Below are 25466 nucleotides of genomic sequence, written 5' to 3'. Positions count from 1 at the left end.
TCAGAAGCTCGCGATTGGTTCACCGCGTTGCCAAGTTCCGGACGCAGCTAGGCCATTGGAGGCCGCGGGCCCGCCCCTGCCGGCTGGGTGAAGGTGAAAGTCTCCTCCAGTCGCCCGGGCTAGACCGGACCGGTGGCTCTGGAAAGTAGACTGGAAACTCTCTGTTGTCTCCAGTTCTTCTGCAATGGCGCCTCCTTCTGTGTTCGCCGAGGTTCCGCAGGCGCAGCCCGTCCTTGTCTTTAAGCTCACTGCCGATTTCCGGGAGGATCCGGACCCCCGCAAGGTCAACCTGGGAGTGGGAGGTAAAGATGCTGTGCTTAGGGAGTAGGAGCATCCTGGGGAGTGGAGCGGACCTAATCCGCGCCGCGGGGAGTGGGACTGGCTGAGGCCCAGCATGGCCTCACGGGGGAGCCCCGGAGAGAAGGCAAGATCTACGAAGCTTTTTCAACCTGCCCGTTTTACAGATGAGCATATGGAGTCTCTGGGAAAAGGAGATGTGCCCAAGGTCCACAGTACAGGTCTAGCAGCCAGGACACAAACCCAGTTTTTACGATTCCTCATTCTATGTTCTTTATACCGCATCCTTTCGCCTGTTAGTAAATGGGGCGCCCAGAGATTGGAAGGAGAGGGAGGAAGCTAGGAAGCCTGATAGGCTCGAAGTTCTGGCTGCTGGGGAATGGATGAGGGAGAACTCTAAGCCTTAGGGAGCTCTGGTCAGGGTCAATAAATATTTGAGTGACTACCAGGTAACTATCAGTACTTTACCAAGCCTTGTGGGGGCGAGGAGAGGAGACTGAGGGTTGGTTTTGGCCTCAAGGATGTTAAAGTCAATATGTGATATAATAGAAATTTAGAATACTTCTGAGACAGGTTAATGCTGCCTGGGAGGATCTGGGAAGAATATTCTGGCCTTCACAGATGTGGTAGGAATGGGTAGAGATGGTGGGAAGGAGTGGAAAGAGTGTGGAGGTAGGAGCTCGCTTTTCCCACATTCTTGTCCTCATTTCTTGTTTGTATTTCTTGGACCTTTGACAGCTCAGAACATGGGCCTCAGTTTCCCCTTCTGCAAGAAAAGGGTTTAGACCGGAGTGCCTTAGAATAACTCCAACCTTTGGTGAATTTGTTGTTTCTGTCACTGTCATTTGAACGTTTGAAGCCCCACAGACACTCGACCACATACAAAGGCCAGCCACGTTGAAGAAAATGAGTATAATGTTCTGTGCTAAGGAACACACTTAGAGGACTACAAATTTTGGAAAGAGAAAATCAAGGGTGGCGAGAAGGAGGTTCAGAATCAGGCTTCCCACAGTGAGTGTACATAGGACCTGTTAAAAAAAAGTCTTTACCAAGGAGCATGGGAGAGGAGTGAGAAAAAAGCCATTAAAAAGTATGATTTGTTGAAGCTAGGTAATGGGTAAATGGAACATCCATCATATTATTCTTGCAACTTCTGTATATGTTTGAAATTTTCCGTAATAAAGCATTTTTTAAAAAGTAAATAGTATGTAGTTTAACTCATGGAGAGAAAGTGATGTTTTCAACAGGCAGCTGAGTGGGAGAAATATTGAAAGAATGCCTTGAATTGAATTGGAATCGGGCAGTATTCAAGCTCTTAATTTAAATCCAATTTAAAACCTCCAAGTACTTATTTAGGGCCAGATATATACGTTGATGTTGATTTAAATACATCTTTTAAAATTTCTTGACTCAGTTACCTTTAAACTATCTTACAGAATTTTTGTGAGAGTTAAATACATTTAAAGTACTTAGAATAGTGACTGGCAAATAAGTAGGAGTTATGTAAGTATTAGTCGTTTTGGCATTTCTGTTACTTTTGTTACTATTATTGTTGTTTTGGCAGCTCTTAGGTTGCATAGAAGATGTTGAATAAATTTTTCAGCTTAAGAACTGCAAAATGAAATCATTTCTGACATCCCTTAAGAAATAAACTGCTCATGCAGAGAAAAAGTGCCCTGCCAGCCCAGGCCAGAAATGATTGGCTCAGAAGTATGGTTTGTAGTTCAGGTGGTCACTTCACCTGTGACAGTGCCTTTTTCATGGTTTCCAGGAACCCAGGAACTAAACAACTGATTTATGCATTTAATCTTTTTTAAAAGTTTATTTATTTATTTTTGAGAGAGAGCGAGAGAGCATGGGGAGGGGCAGAGACACAGAGAGAGAGAATCCCAAGCAGGCTCTGCACTGTCAGAGCAGAGCCTGATGCGGGGCTCAAACTCTTGATCAAGAGTCGGAAGCTTAACCGACTGAGCCACCCAGGCGCCCCTGCATTTAATGCTTACAACGACTCTGAGGGTTGTTTTAGACATAAGGAAGTTGAAGCTGAGATGGATGAAGCAGTTTGCCCCAAGTCATATGGCCATCGGTAAGGGAACTGTCCTCTATTTTGGGTCCTTCAGGTGGTCCAGAGGCTGCCAGTGCACTGTAGTGGCAGGTGCTTTGCATACAGGTCAGCCCTGCAGTTGAGTGACGTGACCTTGGGAGCGCTAGTTAAACATCCTAGGACTCAGTCTGTTAAATGAGGAGCAGGGATGGAATGACCTCTCTCTAAAATTGTACTCTAAGATTCACTAACATATTATATGTAAGATAATGATGTTACTGGCCTCATCAGTTGACTGAGGATGAAATGAATAATTATGTATGAAATGTGATATATAAGTGAAAAGTGTGATATAAATATTATTTTTCTTTTTATGATCACCTGGACCAGTTTTTGTTGTTGTTGTTTTGTTTTTTTTGTGTGTGTGGATGGCAGGGGCTCAGGTGAGGGTCTCCTTCATCTTTTGAATGTCCTGTCTGTAGTTATACACATCACCAAGTATATCTTTTGTGAAGGAAATGTAATTAATCACTGACTTTGGGGAAGCTACTTTCTCCCCCCCTGCCCATGTTAAGATAAAGCTCAGTGGGAATTAAGCAGCTCAAGTTCTAGTGATGTTGGATGTGTTTAAAATAAACTACAACTATAATTTTACTACCTAGTTCCTACTTGCTGATAGTTTCTCCAGAGATATTCTTCTTGCTGTTTCCATAATTTCCTTTTAGTTAAAGCAGAGCATCACATGTAAGTATGATATGCTCTGAGTTGATCATTTTAGTGCTTGTCAATTTCAGACAAGTGGCCTTAAAGCACAAGAGACACAGGTCCATCCCGATGTAGCTGAAGCAAGACATTTCTTCATAGGCTTCAGTCTGTTTATCGCATAAACTTAGATTCCTTTTGTTCCAGATAAACTGCTCTTATTTTAAGGTCTGTTGCTGTTTTTAATGTGGATTTCTAGCATCTTCACATAAAACAGTTGGATAGATGTGCTGTATTAGGTGTTTCTGAGTACTCACTGGCCCTCTTCCCAGGAGCCTAGATGGAGAAGGGCTTTAAGAGGTGTGCATATGTGCCCGGGCTCTTGGGTAGCGGTGGGTGAGGGAAGTGGGGATGTTCAGAGGAGAGGAGGGGGGCGGTCTGATCATTGCATTCTCCATGTTCTTCCTTTCTTCTGGAAAGCAGCACTGCTGCACTGCCCTGAAACTTGGGTGCCTCCTCTAAAAGAGGGGTGCCTGGGGCTGGGAAGCCTGCTGGCAGAGGCCCCTCACACAGTGCTCTGGGGCCTGCTTGCTTCGGGCTTTCCCTAGACATCTCTTGTCCTTAAAAAAAGTACATGGATCCATGAGCGTAATATAGTATGACAGCCTAGCTCTTACAATTCTTTGATCTTGGACAAATTATTCAACTTTTCTGGTGTCAATTTCCAGATCATAACATCTATTTTGTGAGTTGGTTATAGGAATTAAACAGGGGTTAAAAAAAAAAAAGGTGAAGCATTTAGGACAGTGCCTTGTGTGTACTAAGCATTCAGTAAGTCCTTGTTATTACTATGGCTCAGGTACTGTCGATGTCTATTAATTGTGAAGTCTTTCTTTCTATCCAGAACCTCTTCCCTGAATGCCAGACCCATACTTAATACAGTTTGCTAGACACACCAAATTCAGCATGTTTGGAACACAACTGGTCATTTTTACGTTCCCTTCAATCTTTTCTTTTTTTTTTTTTTTTAATTTTTTTTTTCAACATTTATTTATTTTTGGGACAGAGAGAGACAGAGCATGAACGGGGGAGGGGCAGAGAGAGAGGGAGACACAGAATCGGAAACAGGCTCCAGGCTCTGAGCCATCAGCCCAGAGCCTGACGCGGGGCTTGAACTCACGGACCGCGAGATCGTGACCTGGCTGAAGTCGGACGCTTAACCGACTGCGCCACCCAGGCGCCCCCAATCTTTTCTTTTTTTCTTTTCTGCTTATGTTTTATATCTTGGTTGACCCTCCCTGCCCCCCATCACCACCAGTCTTTATCCAGACTAGAGAGACTTTTGAGTCATTTGCCATCCTTCCCTTGAACCCATGTCAGTTTATTTGGTCACTGGGTTCTGTATTATCTATCTGTCTCATAAATCTTATGACTGTCTCCTCTTTTCTTTATCCTTGCCATCACTACCTTCATTCAAGATGTCATTTTTCCCTTTCTGGATTATTGCAGTAGCCTCCTGATTTAACTGTCTGCCTGTGTTCTCCTTTCCAGTTTATTTTCTACAGTGTCACTCAAAAGATCCTTGATGTACAGCTGTCAACATCACCCTGTTTAAATGCTTCCAGTGGTTTCCCCATTGAAACGACGTTCCTTAGGAGAGACTCAGAAGAGACTCCAAAGACTTTTTTAGCCCCTCCTTGCTATTCCTCCTTGGATCTTATATTCGAACCATGAAAATGCACGTCCTCAGAAACCTCAGGTCTCCAGGCCTTTTGGACCCTGCACAGGTGTTCCTGCAGTCTGGTGAAGGGGAGCAAAATTTGCCACACTGAAGTATGGCTTAAGCTGGTTATTTTTAAGAAACTGCAGATAGAGGAGAAGCTCTGAAAACCATGTAGAAGTTGCCCTTTAGTAAGAGACATTTATAGGGGAAATATCCATTTGTAAGAGTGCCTCTCAGATGACTCTAAATATCTAGAAACTTACCAGTGGAGAGGGCTGGGCTGAAGTCTGCGTAACAATCTTACTCTTGTTCACTGTGTTTTAATGATCATCTTCCATAACTGACTCCCCACCCTTTTTGTCTCTAGCTGAAGGTGATATTTAATGTGATGGCTTTGGCCATTTTGGGGAGTTACTCAGTTTTCCTGGATATACAGGGAAAACCAAGTAACTCCCATGTATACAGGAGGTACAGGTTATTAAACTTTTTTCTCCTGTTAACCTGTCTTATGTCAATTTAATTATTAGACCAGCCAAAGAACCGAAAAGGGTGGAAGGGAAAACTTCTCTGCCTCTACACTAGAATGCCCTTTCCTTGTCTACCTTTTAAACTTGTATTCAACTTTCAGACTTCATTCTCTGTGAAATCTTTCCTGACTCCTTACAGGAGAATTAAGGGCTCCATGTTCTGTTTCCTTGAGGGCAAACAGTATCCTACCTATTTCTGTGTAGCTACTTGTAGCCAGTGCCTTGTTCTTGGTAGATTCAATAATGAGTAATGAATGAGTGAATGAAAGAATGAGTGAGAAACTCCTGGCTCCAAGTAGGAATAAAAATCCCCTGGAAAGCAGGAATCATAGTTGTTAATCATGTTTGACTTCATTGCTCTAATCACAAGAGCAGTCTGCTGTTCTGCTTCATTAGGACAGTTAGGCAAGGCATTGGAAATAAATCTGGAACTGAACCTGGGAGAAACTGGGTGGTGAAGAAGGAAGGGGAGGTATCAGTTGGCCAGTTTCTCTTTTGTCCCAATATAGATGCCTCCGTGCCTCCAGTCATGTATAGGATTTTTTAGAGTAGTACAGAATATGCAGTATGGGTAAGAACAGCAGTACTGCAACTTTTCATCTTCCTATTTTATTTATTTATTTATTTAACTGTTATTTTTTAAAGGATTTTATTTTTAAGTAATCTCTACACTCAACATGGGGCTTGAACTCACAACTCTGAGATCAAGAATCACATGCTCCACTGACTGAGCCAGCCAGGCACCCCCCTCCCCATTTTATTTATAATATGTGGTTTACAAATAACATTATTATCATAAATGTAATATATATGGCATAATTATGTAATAGATATATAGCATCCCAACACAGATGTGAAGCATAATAGAACTAGTTTTTCTATGAATACCCACACTCTTGTACATCTAAATAGCATCCCTTCTGTGTGTGTAGTGAAAGATGTGTTTGCTGTTGCTACAAGTATCATTTCCAGCAATCAGATTTGCTTTCAAAGGACAAAGATTTGGCACCAATTGAGGATATTCAAAATAATGAGATTTCTCTAATTCCAAAAGAATTCCAAGAATAAGATGGACAATGGTAGCATTGTGATTATAGATAGCGTGATTCCCTTCAGGGACAACTCTTAACTTAAAAGTGGTTATTTTGACATCTCTTTAAAAAACCGGGGGCACCTGGGTGGCTCAGTGGTTAAGCATCTGACTTTGGTTCAGACCATAATCTCACTGTTCATGAGTTTGAGCTCCACATTGGGCTCTGTGCTGACAGCTCAGAGCCTGGAGCCTGCTTCAGATTCTGTGTCTCCCTCTCTCTCTGCCCCTCCCCCATTCATGCTCTGTCTCTCTCTCTCTCTCTCTCTTCTAAAAATAAATAAACATTAAAAAAAAATTAAAAAACCAGACCACCTGGGTGCCTTAGTCAGTTAAGCATCAGACTCTTGATTTCGGCTCAGGTCATGATCTCACCATTCGTAAGATTGAGCCTATTGCTGGGCTTTGTGCTGACAGCATGGAGCTTGCTTGGGATTCTCTCTCCCTCTCTGTCTCTCTGCCCCTACCTGGCTCGTGCTCACTCGAACTCTTTCTCTCTCTCCCTCTCAAAATAAATAAACATTTTAAAAAAGGAATTAAAAAAAAACCAGACCAAATCCCACCTGATAAAAATAGGCTTTTTAACTTGTTTGGAGGGAATTTAGTGGGTCAGGGGATAGTATGTGAGCATTGTGACAGTGTTACAGCCTCCTACCCAGAGACTATTGGTTGGTTAGTGGCTGTGTCAGTCTGAGCTCTGTCTACATTCTTATTACCAGTTTGATGTGCTTATCAGATCTGCAAATGACACATTCCTAGAGGGTAGAGTTAGTTGATAGAAGACAAACCCCAAATCAAAATGATCTTATAAAGTCTTGACTTATTTGTTGTATAGCTTTTGACCTGTAATTTTACATCTAGAAACATTTTTCTTTTTTTTTTTTTTAATTTTTTTTTTTCAACATTTATTTATTTTTGGGACAGAGAGAGACAGAGCATGAACGGGGGAGGGGCAGAGAGAGAGGGAGACACAGAATCGGAAACAGGCTCCAGGCTCTGAGCCATCAGCCCAGAGCCCGACGTGGGGCTCGAACTCCTGGACTGCGAGATCGTGACCTGGCTGAAGTCGGACGCTTAACCGACTGTGCCACCCAGGCGCCCCTAGAAACATTTTTCTAAGGGAACACTCATGAATATGTGTGAAGATACAAGAACATTTATCACAGTATTTATAATATCAAAGAATCAAAAGCAACACAAATATTTAATAAATCAATCATGGAAAGGAATGTTGTCTAGCCATTGTGTTACAAATTGTGTTGTAAATGGATCATAAATATGAAAAATGCCCAATTGCATTTATAATAAGAGAAATGCAAATTAAAACTACTCTGAGGTACCATTTGCATCCTTACACTGGCAAAAATTTACTCTGGTGGAGGCTGTGTTAACTGATAAAAATCCCTGTGGAGGCTAGTTTGGGTATATCTGTCAAAACTACAGATACACATACTTCTTATCCACTTCTTCCATTTTCAGCCTGCATCCTACAGATATATTTGCATACATGTTTGATGACATATGTATGAGGTTGTTCATCGAAGTATTGTTTTGTAATAGCCAAAGATTGGAAACAACTCAAATGTCCATCAGCAAGACACTGGCAAAACAAATTATGGGACATGCATCAGTTATGCAGCTGTAAAAAAGAACAAAGACATTTTGTGTACAAACAGAAAAAGAAAAGATCTTTAAGTAGAAAAAGCAAGGAACAAAACAGTGTATAGTATGTTGTATGTTACCTTTTATATAAAAAGGGGGAACATAAGCTGTACTTGTTTGCAGTTTTATAGGGAAATTCTGGAAGGATACAAAAGAATGCAGCTGTTATTTATTGGGGGGTGAGGAGTTGGAACTAGGTAGATGGAGGATAAGGATGGGTTGGGGACGTGTGAATATATTACCTATTATAAGAATAGTTAATGACAGTGAAACTACTCATATTTGTTAAGTGGAAAAAAGCATGTTGAAAATTTTGTATACAGTGTGAAGCATGTTTTATAAAAGAATATACTAATGTAAAATAAAGCTTAAGAGGGTTGTACACCAAAATGTCCATACTGTATCTCTGAGTGCCAGGATTATATATTAATCATAATGTTTATCATTTGCTTTCTGGGTTTTTAGAAAATTTCTACAGTCAACATGTATTGTTCGGTAAATAATATCAATAACCTTTCTAAAAAGTGATTTAAAAAAAAAGTCAGGGATTAATGTTGCACAGAAATGAGCAAGATAAAACAATCAGAATTACTCTGAATATTTCAGTTTCAGGGCGCCTGGGTGGCTCCAGGCTAAACCAGTTGGTTTAGTGTCCAACTCTTGATTTTGGCTCAGGTCATGATCTCATGGTTGTGCGATCGAGCACCATGTAGGGGGTCTGTGCTGAGCGTGGAGCCTGCTTGAGATTCTCTCTCTCTCCCCCTCTCTCTCTCTCTCTCTCTCTCTCTGTCTCTTTCTCTCTGCCCCTCCCCCCTCAAAATAAATAAAATAAACATTTAAAAAAATAAAATAAAATTTTCAGTTCCAAAATCACTTCCAAAGTGTGGGTCTGTTGGAGACATAAACATTCCAGCAAAGTCAAATGACCCCTGTCAGGAATCTGCGCAGATTGTTGGCTTGGGTGCAAGCCACAGCAGCTGCCCTCTAAAGCTATAATCCTAAGATAATCATACGTTAGTAGTGGGGAAAAAGTCAGCGATAGGATAACTGGACTAAAAATACTTTTAGTGTAGAGGTGCTTAGAAATTTGCTGTAGGCAAGACTGTAAATATTATGAAATAGATACATTTAGATCAATAAACGTGTGAAACATGAAGTAGGAGCAACAGTGAAAATGGCCAGCCCTGGTGGAGAGAGGACAAAAACGTGTGCAAATATCAAATAGGTTGCTGAGTGATTGTGTAACCATTTGCTGGAATCTTCAGCCCCGGGGCATTTGCTTGCCACTTGTCCCGTTTCTGTTCTTACAGGACAAGAGGAGGAGGTGGGCCTTCTGCCATGCCCCTCTCCACATTTTATGTTAGAAGGTGCAGCATTCGTGTGAAGTAGCACCTTGCACTTTCTGGAAATCTCTTGGGGAGATGAAGAAGGAGGGAGATTCGGGACCCATGGCTATACAGACCTCAGCGCGCCAGTCGTATCGACACAGCATCTGTAAGATGTAGCTTAGTGTGCAGAGTGCTTTCACGTGCACTCTTTCTCTCAGTCAGGCTCTCTGACGCCCCAGTTGTGTTTCAGCATTCTGTCTTTTAGAGGTCATGCGTTTAAGGGCTCTAACTTCCATAAGGGTAGGAACTATGTCTGTCCTGCCTGCCCAGCATATAGCCCAGTGGCTGGCCCAAAGCAGGCAGGCAGTCAGCGAATGAACTTTAATTTCCCTCGCAGTTCTGTTTGGTTGAAAGATGGTGGAGTGCTCCCTGTTTGCAGGGCTAGCTCTTTCTTGGACGAAGCCTGACTCCTCCTCTGTTACTAACTCTTCCCTGTCTTCCAGCTTATCGCACAGATGACTGCCAGCCCTGGGTTTTGCCAGTCGTGAGGAAGGTGGAGCAGAAGATTGCTAACGACAATAGCCTAAACCACGAGTACCTGCCGATCCTGGGCCTGGCAGAGTTCCGGACGTGTGCGTCCCGCCTTGCCCTTGGGGATAACAGCCCAGCTCTCCAGGAGAAGCGGGTGAGTTTTGGGTGAGTTTTGGGTGAGGGTGTACAGTTGACCCTTGAACAGTGTTGGGGTTAAGGGTGCTGACTCCATGCCACACTGAGTCGAAAATCCTTGTATAACTTTTGACTCCCCCAAAACTTAACGGTCTACTAGAAGCCTTATGGATAACATAAAGTCAACTCATGTATGTTATATGTATTCTATACTGTATTCTTACAACAAAGTAAGCTAGAGAAAAGAAAATGTTATTAAGAAAATCATAAGGGGGCACCTGGGTGGCTCAGTCAGTTAAGCCTCTGACTTCGGCTGAGGTCACAATCTCACAGTTTGTGAGCTTGAGCCTGGAGTCCGGCTCTGTGCTGACAGTGCAGAGCCTGCTTGGGATTCTCTGTCTCTCTCTGCCCCTCCCCGACTTGCACATGCACTTGTGCTCTCTCTTTCTCTCTCAAAATAAATAAGTAAACTTAAAAAAATCATAAGGAAGAGAAAATGCATTTACAACACGGTACTGTATTTATTTTAAAAAATCCGGGTATATGTGGACCCATGCATTTTAAACCTGTGTCATTAGGGGTAGACCGTATTTTCTTTAGATGCTACGCAGGGGAGAGGAGGTTGAAAACTCAGTTTGGTTAAAAGTGTCAGGTGTTATGTCTGTTGAACTGTCTCCTGACTGGTAGTGCAAACGGTGTGGCTGTATATCAAGCATGGCTTCTTTGATTGTTTTGTTTTATGCAATAGATGATCAGATTTTAGCTGCTGGGTTTGAAGCAGTCAGGGAATTTAATGAAATGATGAAGAGATCAGGGTCTGGACCCAAATCTGCCCCTTTGGCCATGGGCAAGTCATTTACCCCTCTGACCCCGGCATCTCATCTACATGTTACGAAAGACTAGTTTGTGGTTCATGATCCCATTAGGAGCACTTACATAGAGGGGATCATTTAAGAGGTCTCTGACCCCCTGAAATTTTATGCAGAATTCTGTGTGTACGTGTATTTCTGAGGAGAAGGTTTTAGCTTTTATTGGATTTTTTTTTAAGGTTTTTAAGGAATATCTATGCTATGCCCAATGTGGGGCTTGAAATCACAACCCCCAAGATCAAGAGTGGCATGATGGTGGACCAGCTGGTGGGCCAGCTGAGCCAGCCAGGCGCCCTGCTTTTATTGGACTTTCAAAAGGAGCCTGTGTCCCCAAAAGTTCAAGAGCCACTAGTCTAGATGCTTTCTGAAGTTCCTGCCAATTCTAATGTTCTTTAATTCTTCTAGCCTTGACTTCATCTTCTCCCATTTAAATGCTTCCTAGTAGGTATTCTGTGTATAGCTGGAGATATATGGAAGAACATATTTGGAAGCAGATATAGCGAAATAGGCTGTATGTGGCTGGAAGTGGTTTGGTAGAGATTCTCGGTGTTGTAGGGACTCAGAGGACAGGGATGGTGGTATGGATGGAATTGGGATGTGAGCTGAACTTTGGGGAATGAGGCCAGGACACTGGCTATACGTTAGCATCACCTAGGGAATTTTACATACATATAGGTGGGCGGACCCCAGTCCAGACCAGTTAAGTCAGAATCTTAGAGGGTACCACCCTTCCCTGCCCTTTCACTCCCTGTCCCACCCACCCCTAACTCCCTTCCCTGCTTGGGCATAGTTTTAAAAGCTCCCCAGCTGATTCCAAAGTACAACCAGGGTTGGGAACCTCAAAGTAGAGAGGAAGGAAAAAGGAGGGGTCCTTTTTTGGAGTAGAAGGAATGCAGGGACAGAGATAGGAGGTAAGTGGGTCTAGGTTGTAGAGACACCTACCTGATTGGAGCTGGGAACATGTCACATAGATCGGGCAGGCTGATTTGGCACCCTGGGCAGGGGAAATCATCTGAAGGTTTGAACAGAGAAGTTACCCAATCAGAATGTTTGAAGAAGATAAACCTGGCTGCATGGGGAAGGGCTCAGGTTTTTGCAATAGTCCAGTTAGGTATTGTGCAGTTTAAACCAGCTGCCCTACTGCTCCCCTGGGCCGGTGTTGTAGTGCAGCCTTTGTGCACGGAATGGATCAATTCTTGGAATCATCTGATTTATTCTCCACCTGCAGTTACCCAGTTGCCTCCATATGCAGAATGGCAGGGTGAAAATTGAGGGTTGGACACAGGCACAGTCTTTTGTGTATCAGGTGGCAGGGAGGCTCTGAGTGAACGTCCTGGAACTCAGGTCAGTAATCAGGCAAGTCATGAGTGGATTTTGGTGACTGACACTGGAACGTTGAGGAGAGTCCTGATGAAGTTTGAGAGTGGAGGACTTTGGCAGCTGGGGGTTATCTTGTGAGACGCTGTTGATAGATGGATGGAATTCTGTTTTTGACAAAGGAAAACCAAGTTTCTGTGTTGGGGACCTTCTTCCTCTGAGACTGCACATTTCTTGTACACTTAATATCTGTGTCGGGTGGATACTTGTTTCTCTGCCCAGTGCTCCCGTTTTGATTTCATTCTGTAAGACGTGTGGAACATGGCCCTCCCTCTTTGTCTGGTTCATCCTGTGTTGTGTTTTTGATCAGAGAACAAATTTAGATGGCAGTCCATAAATATTTGAAGGCTTTTTTTTTTTGAGGGGTGTGGAGGATGGTTTGGGATGCTCTCTTGGCATCTGCATCACCATAGGTAGTGGCTGGTTCTGAGCTCTGAGTCTGTCCTTTCTCCCTGGACGTCTTCACCATCCCCAAGTTCAGCCCACTGTTCTCTCATTTGGATTCTTATAATAGCGTCTTGTCTCTAGTCCCTTCCCCATCCTATTACATTCTGCACAGTGCAGCTAGGATGATCTTCCTTAGCAAAAAAAGCTGATAATCATGTCACCTGCTCCCTGCCATACACACACACACACACACACACACACACACACACACCCTTCCATTATCTACAGGGCAAATCCAGACTTTGAACTTGGCATGTGGCATATTTCATCTTGTTCTCCAGTGACTCACAGCCCCCCCACACCCCACCCTCCGCCCATTCCTCTTGGGGTCCCTGCCATTCCACAGACCTGTAAGTCCTGCAAGGCCCAGCCAAGGGTCACTTCCATGCTGAGTCCTTAGCTTTCTCAGGCAGAACTGAGTTATCACAGGACTTTGTTCACAGCTCAGGAATAATTGTACTTATTATGCTTACTATAATGTATAATTTTATAAGTCTGTCTCCCACAAGACCATGACTTCCCTCAGGGCAGGGATGATGGCTTACTAATTTATCTTGTAAATTTTCAGCATTTAGCTCCCAGTCTGACACATCAGAGATTCTCAGATGTTTGAATTCCCTCATTCATTCAGTCAACAGATGAGTGGTCACCATTAAGGGTAGGCACTGTTCTAGAAGCTGGAGCACAGCGGTGACCAAAAGACCCAAAATATTCTGCCCTGGCTTACTGTTATGTGGGGAGAAGGAACTGTAACCATAATAAATAAGAACATGATAGAGTATGTTAAAAGAAAATAAATGTTGTAAAAAGAAAGTAGGAGAGGCACATTAGGAGAGCTGAGGGTGGGAGTAGGGGTAGAATTGGTTTTCACTGGGGTAGTCATGATAGAAATAGAAATGGCATTTCAGCCAGAACATGGAAGGAAATGAGGCGTGAATGAGTAAACCAGAAAACAAATACTAATCATGTCTTCCCCTAGATTTTTCTTCTCAAGATTCAATGTTACCAGGTCCATCAACCATTTTGAGGAGGCCTATTTTCTACACTCGTCACTGCCTCTTACTGCTTTCTATTTTCAGACCTTGTACCGTATGTCCAGTTTTCATCTCCAGCACTGTAATGTTTCAGCTTTGGGAATTTCCAAGCCACCATCGGTAGGAGGGCTCGTAGGCCATGTGATGCTATCCCAGTTTCTCGCTTTGACTGTCACCTCTAGGAGGCTTAGGCTTTCACTGTGGCTTATCTTGTCACCGTTGTCTTCTTCATCCAGTTTGCCCATGCTTAGCACCCTGTGCCAGAGACCTGTGTGAACTGCTAGCAGTGCCCAGGTTCATGCATCATGGCCTTGGTTGCAAGCAGCTTCTGCTCAGCTTTCCTGCTCCTCATTACATCAGCAAATTGTGATCTCAGACAAATGTTGTCGAGTCTGGCAGGGATTTCTTCAGGCCATGTAGCTAATTCAAGATCACAGATTACCTACTGGCATCATTCACACCACATGTTACTGGATTTTTCTAGTTCTGGACACCCCAGTTTAGCCGCCAGGGTTGGTTGCCTGGTTCGTTTTGAACTTCGCACTTGTTTCCTTCATCCCAAATGTAGGGTTTCCCTGGACTTTAGAACAGTTTGCCAAAATTCAGTTCACAGAATGACCAAATTGATACATTATTGGTTTGCCCCCAATTTCTTTCTTTTAACTGCTGATACAGTTTGTGTTTCACTGAAGCCGTCCAGTATTCAGTATGTTTTTAGGGAATGATAATTTCTTGAGAATTTGATGTCAGTGTTACATAAAAGGATTGGGTCACGTTAGTGAAGTGGATGTATCTCTTCCGAACATGTTTTCAATCTAATCTACTGGCTTTTTGACTTCTTTTAGTTAATGAATTTGCATCTTGGAGTGGGAGAGAAAGGAAATAAAAAATCACACCTGAGAACATTTTCACTGATGTCCACGTACACCCGTCACATACCCGTGATAACTTAAAACCAGGTTCAAGGGAAGCCTTGCTCATCTGTATAGAAAGTGTCAACATTCCAGAATTGCCTAGGTGTTTGAAATGTGAGATAATGAATAAAGTTGACATTCAACTTAGCTCATGCCAAGTCCATGAAAAATAAACGCACATATGGCTTAACATCACTGACTAACCGTCTAACCGACTTAGCCACCCAGGCAGCCCGCAAAACCTTTATAAAGTAATGGGAGGGGCCTGGTGCTCAGTGGGGATCACTGTGGAGAACAGAGAAGTTGGTGTGCCCCATCTGACCGGCACTGACCGTTTTCACCCAGTCCACTGCCCTTGCTTTCCTACAGCGCACAACCATGCTCACTTCCTCGTTTGCTTGAACGTCCACTTGGCTTCTGTTTCACATTTCAGACTGTATTCTTTCACAGATGCTCAGACCTCTGAATACAAATAGAACACTGGGGAATAATAACAAGTGGTGATAATTGGTATCACTGCCTCGTTCCTGGCTCAAAGAGGATTTCTGCTAATGACTCATTGTTCATCAAAAAGCTGACTTATTCATCATGGCTGAATGAATTTTTCCTGTTACTTTCGAGAAGTATCCATTATTTCCTGTTTTACTGAGCATCAAAATCAGGGATGTCTATGATTTTCTTATCTGTCATGAAGATCATTTGGGTTTTCTGTACCTTAGTGGCATGACACATTTTATATCTCTTAACAATCTTGCATTCATGGGATGACTGTCACTTGAGAAAGGGGTTGTTTTTTAGTGTACTGTTGGGTTCATGCTGTTCATTAATGTTTATCTGGAAAGTGAGTATCAGTGTTCATGAATGAGTTTGGTCTCCCTTTTTTCTGTTTTTTTTCCTTTGTTATCTTTTAGCATCAAAGTTTTGTTACTGTTTTAAAGAAGATTTCAGGAGCTTTTCTACTTTGTCTAGGGAGATTTTTTTAACCTTTCTATTGTGGAAAATTCCAGATATTTACATAAATAGATAATGCAGTGTGATGAAAAAACCCCATCACTGAGCTTCAACAATGATCTGTATTTGGTCAATTTTGTATACCCTCCCACCCCCGTGCCAAAGGTAAGTTATTGTACAGCAAATCCCAGACATCTAAATATATTTTAAAAATTATTTTAAAATTTTGCAAATAATACATGAATATGTTCTCCTTTTTTTAGAAAATCACTTACACATTAGGCCAAACAAAGTCCCCTTGATCACTATTCTCCTGTCCCAGGCCCCTCCCCAGAGGTTGCCAGTGTTGTTAGATTGCTGTGCCCTTCCTTTTATTTAGATAGATTTTCTCAGGTGATCTTTTTCTTTCTCCTTAATCCTTTAGACACATTGAGCAATTTATGACATTTCTCTACTGAGTCATGCCAAAGCCTACTAAGAATTGTGAGAGGGCGGAACGGAAGGCATGTAGGCAGAACAGCAGAAGCAGGGCAGGTGACTAGATCTGAAGCAAGAAGGCGTGGAATCATTCCCAGCTCTGCCTCTCACAGCCGCACAGCCCTTTGAGAGACCCCTTCTCTGCATCGATTTCCTCATGTATGAGTTGGGGATCTATAGCTTACTTCATAGAGTTCTGCAAGGATTGAACAAGAATGTGTGTGAAGGTATTTTGTAAATGGGACAACATAGGACTCTATTATTGCCCATGTGGGGTCATTTTAAGATGCAAGGAAGTTAAGGAAAGTTGTCTTGAGAGGCTGGTAACCGAGCAAAGTGCTTCACTTCCTGTAGCCTCAGTTTCCTCATTTGTAAACATGGGCAAATATAGTTGTGAGGTTTTGATAAGATAATACATTTAAAGGGCTTAGCACAGAGCAGGCACAAAGTAAGTGCTCTTTGGTACTAATAGCAAGTGCTCGTTGTTTCCTAATAATCATCTGACTTCACTATTATCAACCAGTGACCTTGCTTCTCTTTCAGGTGGGAGGTGTCCAGTCTTTGGGGGGGACAGGTGCACTTCGAATCGGAGCTGAGTTCCTAGCACGATGGTACAATGGAACAAACAACAAGGACACGCCTGTCTACGTGTCCTCACCAACCTGGGGTGAGTCCTTTAGCTGTAGTGAGAGGAGAAACAGAGGAGCCCGGGGGGGATTACCCTCGTGAATGTCACCGCTTATGCAGAAGATGTAACCCAGCCTGGATCAACTGACATTTGTGGATGGCTCGAGCAGTGGATTATGGCAGTACATGAGTAACCTGATGCTCCAGTTCAGAATAGCAATACTCATTCTCAAGTTTCTTGGTAGACTTGTGTTTTAGCATATGTTGAAATTTCCCAGAGGAGGTATAAAATGTAGACACAGGAAGTCCCATTGTGGTGTAGGATATAAATTTAGCATGACTGACCAGTTGAACTTGTTCTTGGTTACAATCATTTTTCTAAGTCTTTTTTTTAATGTTTGTTTATTTTTGAGAGAGAGAGAAAAAGTGCAAGCAGGTGAGGGGCAGAGAGAAAGGGAGACACAGAATCCAAAGCAGGCTCCAGGCTCTGAGCTGTCAGCACAGAGCCTGATGCGGGGGGCTCGAACCCACGAACCGTGAGATCATGACCTGAGCTAAAGTGGGAGGCTTAAACTGACTGAGCCCCCAGGCGCCCCTCATTCTTCTTAACTCCTTACCTCGATGTTGCCCAGGGAATGTTGAACCTGTGAGGGCCCTGGAAGCTGACTTGTGTCCTTTCCATTAAGCTTCTGTATTTGTAAAGCATTTAACTTTTTACCCCCTTTGCTTACAGAGAATCATAATGGTGTATTTTCTGCCGCTGGATTTAAAGACATTCGGTCCTATCACTATTGGGACTCAGCGAAGAGAGGACTCGATCTCCAGGGTTTCCTGAATGATCTGGAGGTGGGCGATTAGATGTAAAGTAAACAGACCCCCATGGTGTCAGGAGGAGCAGGGAAAGGTCTTTGGATCAGTTGATAAGGGAGAGAGTCTGAAACATCCTACCCAAACCAGATGGTGGTTTCTGAGTTAGCACATAAGGAAGAAATATGCTGCCCCTTGCCCAGTGTGCCACTGACTCTGACAGCACCCCCACCATATTCCTGCTAGTGTGGCAGCTGACATAGCTTCCTTCCCCTCAGAATGCCCCCGAGTTCTCCATCTTTGTCCTCCATGCCTGTGCACACAACCCAACTGGGACTGACCCAACTCCGGAGCAGTGGAAGCAGATCGCCGCCGTTATGAAGGTAACTGCCTTTCCAGAGCATCTCTTGAAACATAGTATGTATTATTATTTTATGTATTCAAAAGCAATATCTGTTCACAGAAGAGTTTGGAAAATGGAGAAAAGCCCAAAGAAGAAGATAAATATTAACTGTAAATCCTATTACCCAAAGAAAGCCATTGTTAATATGTTACACATGTAAATATATTTATTTCACAAAGATGGGGTCATTTTCTTTATGCTATTTTGTAACATACTTTGTCTTTCATTTGGATTCCTTTATGTGCCATGGAATGTTTTATAGCGCCATTTTCCATGCATGGCTACGTGCCATTAGGGATTGATTAAATCAATTCATGGACATTTAGATCTCAGGTTTCTTGTTCTTCTGAACAGTTGTGTATAATACTCCTTGTTATTATTTCTTTGGGATGACTTTCTAGATTGGAATTTCTATCTCAAAGGGTATATATTCTTCATTAATGTGTTTAAAGAATACTCATTGAGAAACTGCTATGCAGCAGGCATCTGGAGGATATAATAGTGAGCACAGCAGAGACCATCTCTGCTCTCAAAGAGCATACAGCCTGTTTGGGCAGACAGCCAAGTACTGTGGGACAGCAGTGTTGATGGGGTTATGTAGAGGCACGTAGCCCAGACTTTGGGATGTGTGTGTGTGTGTGTGTGTGGAAGGCAGTAGTGGCAGAAGAAGCCATGTTGAGACTTGAAGGATGAGGACAGGTGGGGGCTGGCAGGGAAGGAATGTTCCCTACAGAGGGAGGAGTGTGGTCAAAGCCCAAGGTAGAAGTCATGGCCCATTTAAGGAACTGAGAATAAGTCTCAGTATAGCAAGAGTTCTAAGGGGTTGCAAGTGAGTTAAAGGTAAATGGGGGCAAGATCCTGTGCTGAGCCATTGGACTTTATTTGGAGGGCAGTGGGGAGCCACTGGAGAACATTTATGTCATGCTGTGTTGTGAGCAGATTTGCGTTGTCTTCAGGCTACATAGCAGGGAGTGGATCCAAGGGAGGCAAGGTTAGTCAGGCTGAGAGAGCAGTTAGGAGGCTGTTGTCATGATCCAGATGGGAGCTTTGGGGATCTGAATGAAGTCAGTGGCAGGGGCAGACCTGAAAGGATTCTCAAGCCCCCAGGAGATGGGGGTGATGGGAATTGGGATGTGATTGGATGTGAGGGATGAGCTGCTGGGGTAGGAGTGGAGGATGCACCCTGGCCTCTGGCGTGGACAGTTGGGGGCATAGAAGTGGTGTCCTCTCAGACAATAAGCATAGTAGGAGGGGCAAGTTCAGTTGTGGGGAGTTCTTTGAGGAGGTTGGAGGGGTGAGAGTAGGGACTACACGGTCTGCTTTGTCTTCAGTGCCCAGTAGACGAGGGCTGGGGTTGTCAGGGACCCCTGGGGAGACCAAGCTGACTAAGCTTATCACACCGGGAATTCTGAGGAAAGATTCCTCCACCAACATGGGACACTACGTCCACGCCTCACAAATAAGCCCTGTTTGGCAAAGCAGCATCATGATACTCTGGGAGAGTGTACTTTAAAAGAATAAGGTTTACTGAAATTGTTAGACTTATTGTTAGCTTGATAGTCTAGAATATCCAACTGCATACTGGTATTTAGCTGAACAGAGGAACAGATGTAAGTGGCGGTTGAAAGCAGAAAGGGGAGAGATAGGAGAAATGGGCAGTGTTAGAAATTTTGTGCAGGCACCAGCTGGGGAAGGAAGGCTGGTGTCTGAGGTTGGTTCCAGAAGGATCTCCTGGCCTGACTCACTTTCCTTCCTCACAGCGCCGGTTTCTGTTCCCCTTCTTTGACTCAGCCTATCAGGGCTTTGCATCTGGAGACCTTGAGAAAGACGCCTGGGCTGTTCGCTATTTTGTGTCTGAAGGATTTGAGCTCTTCTGTGCTCAGTCCTTTTCCAAGAACTTCGGGCTCTACAGTGAGTGCTCTCCTGAGTTACAGCCCTGTCCCGCCCCACCCCACCCCCATCACAGCTCCCAAGCTGACTCTCATCCCTCCCTTTAGATGAGCGAGTGGGCAATCTGACCGTGGTTGCAAAAGAACCTGACAGCATCCTGCGGGTCCTTTCCCAGATGGAGAAGATAGTGCGAATTACTTGGTCCAATCCCCCTGCTCAGGGAGCGCGAATTGTGGCCTGTACCCTCTCTAACCCTGAGCTCTTTAAAGAATGGTAAGGGGCGCAAAGCCTGATGGGTGAGTTGTGGGGACATAGGACAGTAATTGTCCCATCACATTTAACCGTCTCTTCCTTTTATTTTGGCAGAGGCAGGACAAAATTACTTTGAACTCTTTGAGTCACAGATATTTCTGTAGAATAAAGCTGGCACCTGCTCACAGGAGCGTAATACAACCCACGTGAATAACACAGAACCAGGAACATAGGAGGAAGCACTCAGTGAATGGGGCGTTTTCTCCATTCTCCCACCACCCAGGCTTCCCCCCTAAAAGTTGGGAAACACAGGAAGGAATTCCTGATAGTTTAGAATATCCAACTGCAAGTTAGTGGGACAACTTGGGGACTCTTCATTTGTATCTAGTTTGCATATATTTTGCCTTATTTTGAAACAATTTTTATGTGATAGCTATCTACAGTCTACTTAATTAGGCCTGATAAAATACATTAGCCTGTCTGGGTCAGTCCCTAGGTGAATTCTGGGTTAAAACATGAGCGGTATCACAGCCACTATACCCATGACTAGTGCTAAATTCCCATCAGAAGCTCAGTTATTTCCTTCTGCCTGGTAAGTCTCTCTGTGGTCTTTATCTGTGGGTTTATCTACCCATCTAGGCCTCCACGTACTGTCATAGCCAGGTCGTGATCTCATCTGTAGTTTATAGATTAAATTATATTTTTTAAACTTATGTGTTTCTGTGTGCCATCTGTCTTGTCTGGACTGATATTTATACTGCTGTCCACTCAGGACAGGTAATGTGAAGACAATGGCTGACCGGATTCTGACCATGAGATCTGAACTCAGGGCACGCTTAGAAGCCCTCAAGACTCCAGGAACCTGGAACCACATCACTGAGCAAATTGGAATGTTCAGCTTCACCGGCTTGAACCGTAAGTGTCCCCCCAGCTACCTGGAATGCTCCCTCCTCTCATTGTTGGGTTTGGCCCCTTTACCTATTTGGTCAGCCATAAAACTGTGGGCCAGAACAAGTTAGGTTTTCTCAGTGTGTCCCACTCATCTGCAGAGCCATAACTAAGTTAGTTTCATTTTTGTGGACTGGGAAGTAACAGGATTTATAGCTTGGAGACTTGCTTTATGAAAGGTCTCTCATAAATGCTTGGGTACCTTTTGGTTTTTCTTTAATCCTAAGTATAAATATCATACATGATTATTCAGGGACCTGATTTCTTTTTTTTTATTATTATTATTATTATTTTTTAATGTTTATTTATTTTTGAGACTGAGAGAGACAGAGCACGAATGGGGGAGGGGCAGAGAGAGAGGGAGACACAGAATCGGAAGCAGGCTCCAGGCTCTGAGCCATCAGCCCAGAGCCCGACGCGGGGCTCGAACTCACGGAGCGTGAGATCATGACCTGAGCTGAAGTTGGACGCTTAACCGACTGAGCCACCCAGGCGCCCCAGGGACCTGATTTCTTAACAAGTCTTTCCTAGTCTCCAAGCATTGCCCTCAAAAAAGAGGTTACAAAGTTCTCTCTCCATTTCACAAATAAGAACTTAGGTTGGTAGCTGGAGTTGAGAGCCGATTGGAAGTCTAGCGGGCAGCCATGTGTGATCTTGGTCAGCGGTCAGTAGGGCATATCAGCCATTGGCTGTCCCTTCTGATGATAGAGGATTCATTCATTTAATATGTGATTACGGAACCCCTGCCAGCCAAGCCACGGGTCATATGGTACAGATGTGGCTGCCCACTGTGTGTGGAGCTTGTGTCTGAGTGGCTCTGGGGACAGTTGTATGCCTGACTTGGGTAGTGAGTGGAACATCAGAGGTGCTAGGAAGCACTGTAAACCAGGGCCTTCAGAGTGCCTGTGTGAAATGGGCTCAGAAAAAGCCAAAGGAAATATAAACAAGAAATATGGTACTGTATATGGTAGACCCCCGGAAGTAACTTTGGGGGAGAATGAGACTACCCAAAAAGTAAAGGGATGTCTTAGTTAGCCATAGGTGTCCTCCTGATTCTGGAATGGGGCATTAGTTAACTTAGTAAAATCATCCTTTGCAATTTTAAAAAATATTAGGTATAATGGAAGTGGTATTTAGTAGCAGTATTCTAAAGGCTCAGAAGGTGGTTGTGTCTCCCCATAAGATGTATATATTACCCCACTCTCCAGAGTAGGAAATATGTTTTTTTATGAATTAGAAAACAGTGAGAATAGACGGGTGCTCATAACACGTAAGTCATATTTTTAGCACTTGGCACTACTTACTCTGTTTAAAAACATTTTTTTCCCCTCCCAACATTTCATTAAGGAAAACTTTTAAAACAAAACAGTTGGAGGAATTGTGACAGTGAACCACATATACCACCACCTGGGTTCTACAGGGCTCATGCCACAGTGCCTCCTTTATGATATTCTGTCCATCAGAACAGGGGATTGCAGCCTGTCATTTGTGGTGTACTCTAAGAGATCTCTGAAGCCCCTGAAATGATATTGTAAACATTGTGTATGTGTGTATTGGCTTTTTTCTAGGGAAAGAGTTCATAACTTTAGTTTCTCAGTTATGATGCTTCCTTTCCTGACAAAAGTGGAGAGGTTTCATCTTTATTTAAAAAAAAGAAAACAGGGTTGGGGTGTCTGGCTGGCTCAGTTGGTCGAGTGTGCACCTCTTTTAAGTTTTTTTTTTTAATGTTTATTTATTTTTGAAGGAGAGAGAGAGACAGAGTGTGAGTAGGGGAGGGGCAGAGAGAGAGAGGGAGACACAGAATCTGAAGCAGGCTCCAGGCTCTGAGCTGTCAGCAGAGAGCCTGATGTGGGGCTCGAACTCATGAACCGTGAGATCATGACTTGAACTGAAGTCAGATGCCCAATTGACTGAGCCACTCAGGTGCCCCAAGAGAGTGCAACTCTTGATCTTGGGGTTGTGAGTTTAAGCCCAACATTGAATGTAGAGATTACTCAAAAATAAAATCTTATAAATAGACAAAAAACCTAAGGTTGGAGCCCTATAACTACATCTTTACAGGTGGTGGTGTGCCTGTGGCTCTGTGGGTGGTTGAGGTTAGTCTTTATCTCCTTGGGTGACTGTAATTCACACAGTTAAAGCTGGTCAAGGCTACTTCTTCTTTTTTTTTTTAATGTTTATTCTTGAGAGAGACAGAGTGCGAGTGGGGAAGGGGCAGAGAACGGGAGACACTGAATCTGAACCAGGCTCCAGGCTCTGAGCTGTCAGCACAGAGCCCAACGCAGGGCTTGAACCCACAAACCGTGAGATCATGACCCGAGCTGAAATCAGACACTTAACTGACCAGGCGCCCCTGGTCAAGGCTACTTCTGAAGGTCACTTTGTTTGCAGGGGTCCAGAGTAGCACTGACTACAGGGTCTAGATTTTCCATTTCCATACAGAGGCAACTCAGCATCCTGGCTAAGAGCTCAGACTCGGGAGTTACATGGCCTGCCTTAACATCCCAGATCTACCACTGACTAGTTATATGACCTTGGGAAAGTCTTTTAACTTCCCTGTGTACCATCTATACAATGGGAATGATAAGGTTATCAAGATTGACTGAGTTAATATAAGGTGCTTAGAATACTGCCTGGCACATAGTATTTACTCCTGTGATTATTATGATTTTATCACTATCTTCATTGGGGCTGCTATAACAGAATAGCATAGGCTATTTATTTATTTCTCACAGTGCTGGAGGCCAGGCAGCTTGAGATCGGGACACCAGCATGGTCAGTTATGGTGGGGGCTCTCTTCCTAGTTTGCAGATGGCTGCCTTCTTGCTGTGTGGGGCTGAAGGGAAGAGAGAGAGTGTGCATGCATGCTTGCACCAGCTTGTCTCTTCTAAGGGCATTCCTGCCAACACAGGGACTCTACCCTCATGGCATCATCCAAACCTCATTATCTGACAGGCCCCAGCTCCTAATTCTATCACATTAGGGGTTAGGGTTTCAACATATGAGTTTTGGAGGGACATGAATATTCAGTCCATAACAATTATCCCATTCCCTCAAATTAATGGTGCTAATTAAGGGTGCTATTTATTTAGGGAAAAATCAAATAAAATTGTCTCTTGGCTTTGCAATAAACCAGAAATCTCTAGAGATTGTGGCACAAGGGAAGAATAGGCCGTTCCTTCCTATTTCCTACACAAGCATTTCTACACATACGGGAAAGCCCTCCTGTGTGTTTGAACAGGGGACCTGAGAAGTGCCAGATCACAAGCGTCTTACCAGTTTTTCAGCCTGTTGGTTCATGCACACAGCATTCGCCCAGTCCCTCTAGCACGGGGTCTGTACAATGTGCTGGGAAAAGGAAATGTTAAAGGAAGTTTGCTGCTGTGTGCTGGGATACAGGTTAAGGAAGAAGAAGCACTTCATACCAGCGTTTCATATCAATGGGATGTTCTTAAGTCTGAGGGTTGTTTTAATAGGTTGTTCTGGTGAATGTAACACGCAAGCTTCGGTCGGGAGGTAGTCCCAGGTGAAAATTCCTATCAGGAGGAGCTGTATTAAACTTCCTGGGGGTTAGAAAGTTAGCTAATAAGTGGTTTCCAGAATCAATTCAGCATACTTCCCTATGTTTTAATTGGACAAAATAGCTCCTTTTATTTTGCTTCTCTGTGTTGGGGGAAAGAAGGAAACCTGAAACTGTTGTGGAATCTTTGACCCTCAATGGCTGAGAGGGTTCCTACTACTCTCATTATATCTCTTTTGGTTTTCCACAGCCAAGCAGGTTGAATATCTGGTTAACGAAAAGCACATCTATCTGCTGCCAAGTGGTCGGATCAACATGTGTGGCTTAACTACTAAAAATCTAGATTATGTGGCCACCTCCATTCATGAAGCAGTCACCAAAATCCAGTGAAGAAACACCTCCCCAACCAGCACCACCAAAGCAGTCCTGTCACGTGTGTTCCCTGCCTGTGCAAGCCTAGCTGTACGTGTCATGGATAGAGACTACGGAGGGCTGGAAGGCTGCTCTGGTGAGGCAGCCCCACATGAAGAGAATGTCCCTTGTAAAGAAATGGGGGCCAGGGATTAGAGCCCCTTAGGAGGCCAGAGCATATTAAGGTTTTAATTTACGAAGAATAAAAAGGTACTTTGATCATGACACGTAGATATCTTGCCCCCTCACTAGAAGCCAGAATGTTGCCTCTGTTGCTCATGTGCTTCTGTGTATCACTTGACTCTGCACAAAGTCTTGTCCCAAAGATCAAGTTGTCTGAAGAGCCAGCTGTGATTGTGAGTGTTGGCTGTGTCATTAAAACTCGTCATCTCTACTCAGAGTGTCTGTCTCCTGCTCTTTCTGCATGGTTGTGTCCCTAGCCCTAAGCTCTAGTTCTCTAGGGTGATCAAGGTAAGAAATAGATTTACCTCTCTCTTACA

The 25466-nt window shown here is 43.7% G+C and overlaps 1 protein-coding gene across 1 annotated transcript; it reads left to right on the top strand.

Annotated features, from left to right (window-relative positions):
* Positions 1-70: 70 nt before the first annotated feature.
* Positions 71-25360, top strand: GOT1 (glutamic-oxaloacetic transaminase 1). The gene is made up of 9 exons (XM_015062989.3): positions 71-302; positions 9877-10058; positions 16652-16775; positions 17469-17581; positions 17821-17925; positions 19706-19856; positions 19943-20108; positions 20860-21002; positions 24806-25360. The coding sequence occupies exons 1-9, from the start codon at positions 185-187 to the stop codon at positions 24943-24945; spliced, it is 1242 nt and encodes a 413-aa protein (XP_014918475.3). The 5' UTR covers positions 71-184; the 3' UTR covers positions 24946-25360.
* Positions 25361-25466: the final 106 nt, after the last annotated feature.

The sequence above is a fragment of the Acinonyx jubatus genome, chromosome D2 (genome assembly GCF_027475565.1).
Source record: "Acinonyx jubatus isolate Ajub_Pintada_27869175 chromosome D2, VMU_Ajub_asm_v1.0, whole genome shotgun sequence".
Taxonomy (NCBI): domain Eukaryota; kingdom Metazoa; phylum Chordata; class Mammalia; order Carnivora; family Felidae; genus Acinonyx; species Acinonyx jubatus.
Note: the sequence above shows the minus strand (reverse complement) of the source record. Positions and strands in the feature narration are given on the sequence as shown.

Bases quoted from the DNA above. Each gene is read 5' to 3' on its own strand.
- GOT1 (XM_015062989.3), top strand. From the start codon at position 185: ATGGCGCCTCCTTCTGTGTTCGCCGAGGTTCCGCAGGCGCAGCCCGTC. The intron at 17,582-17,820 runs GTGGGCGATTAG...CCTTCCCCTCAG, and splicing joins GTTTCCTGAATGATCTGGAG to AATGCCCCCGAGTTCTCCAT. The intron at 17,926-19,705 runs GTAACTGCCTTT...CCTTCCTCACAG, and splicing joins AGATCGCCGCCGTTATGAAG to CGCCGGTTTCTGTTCCCCTT.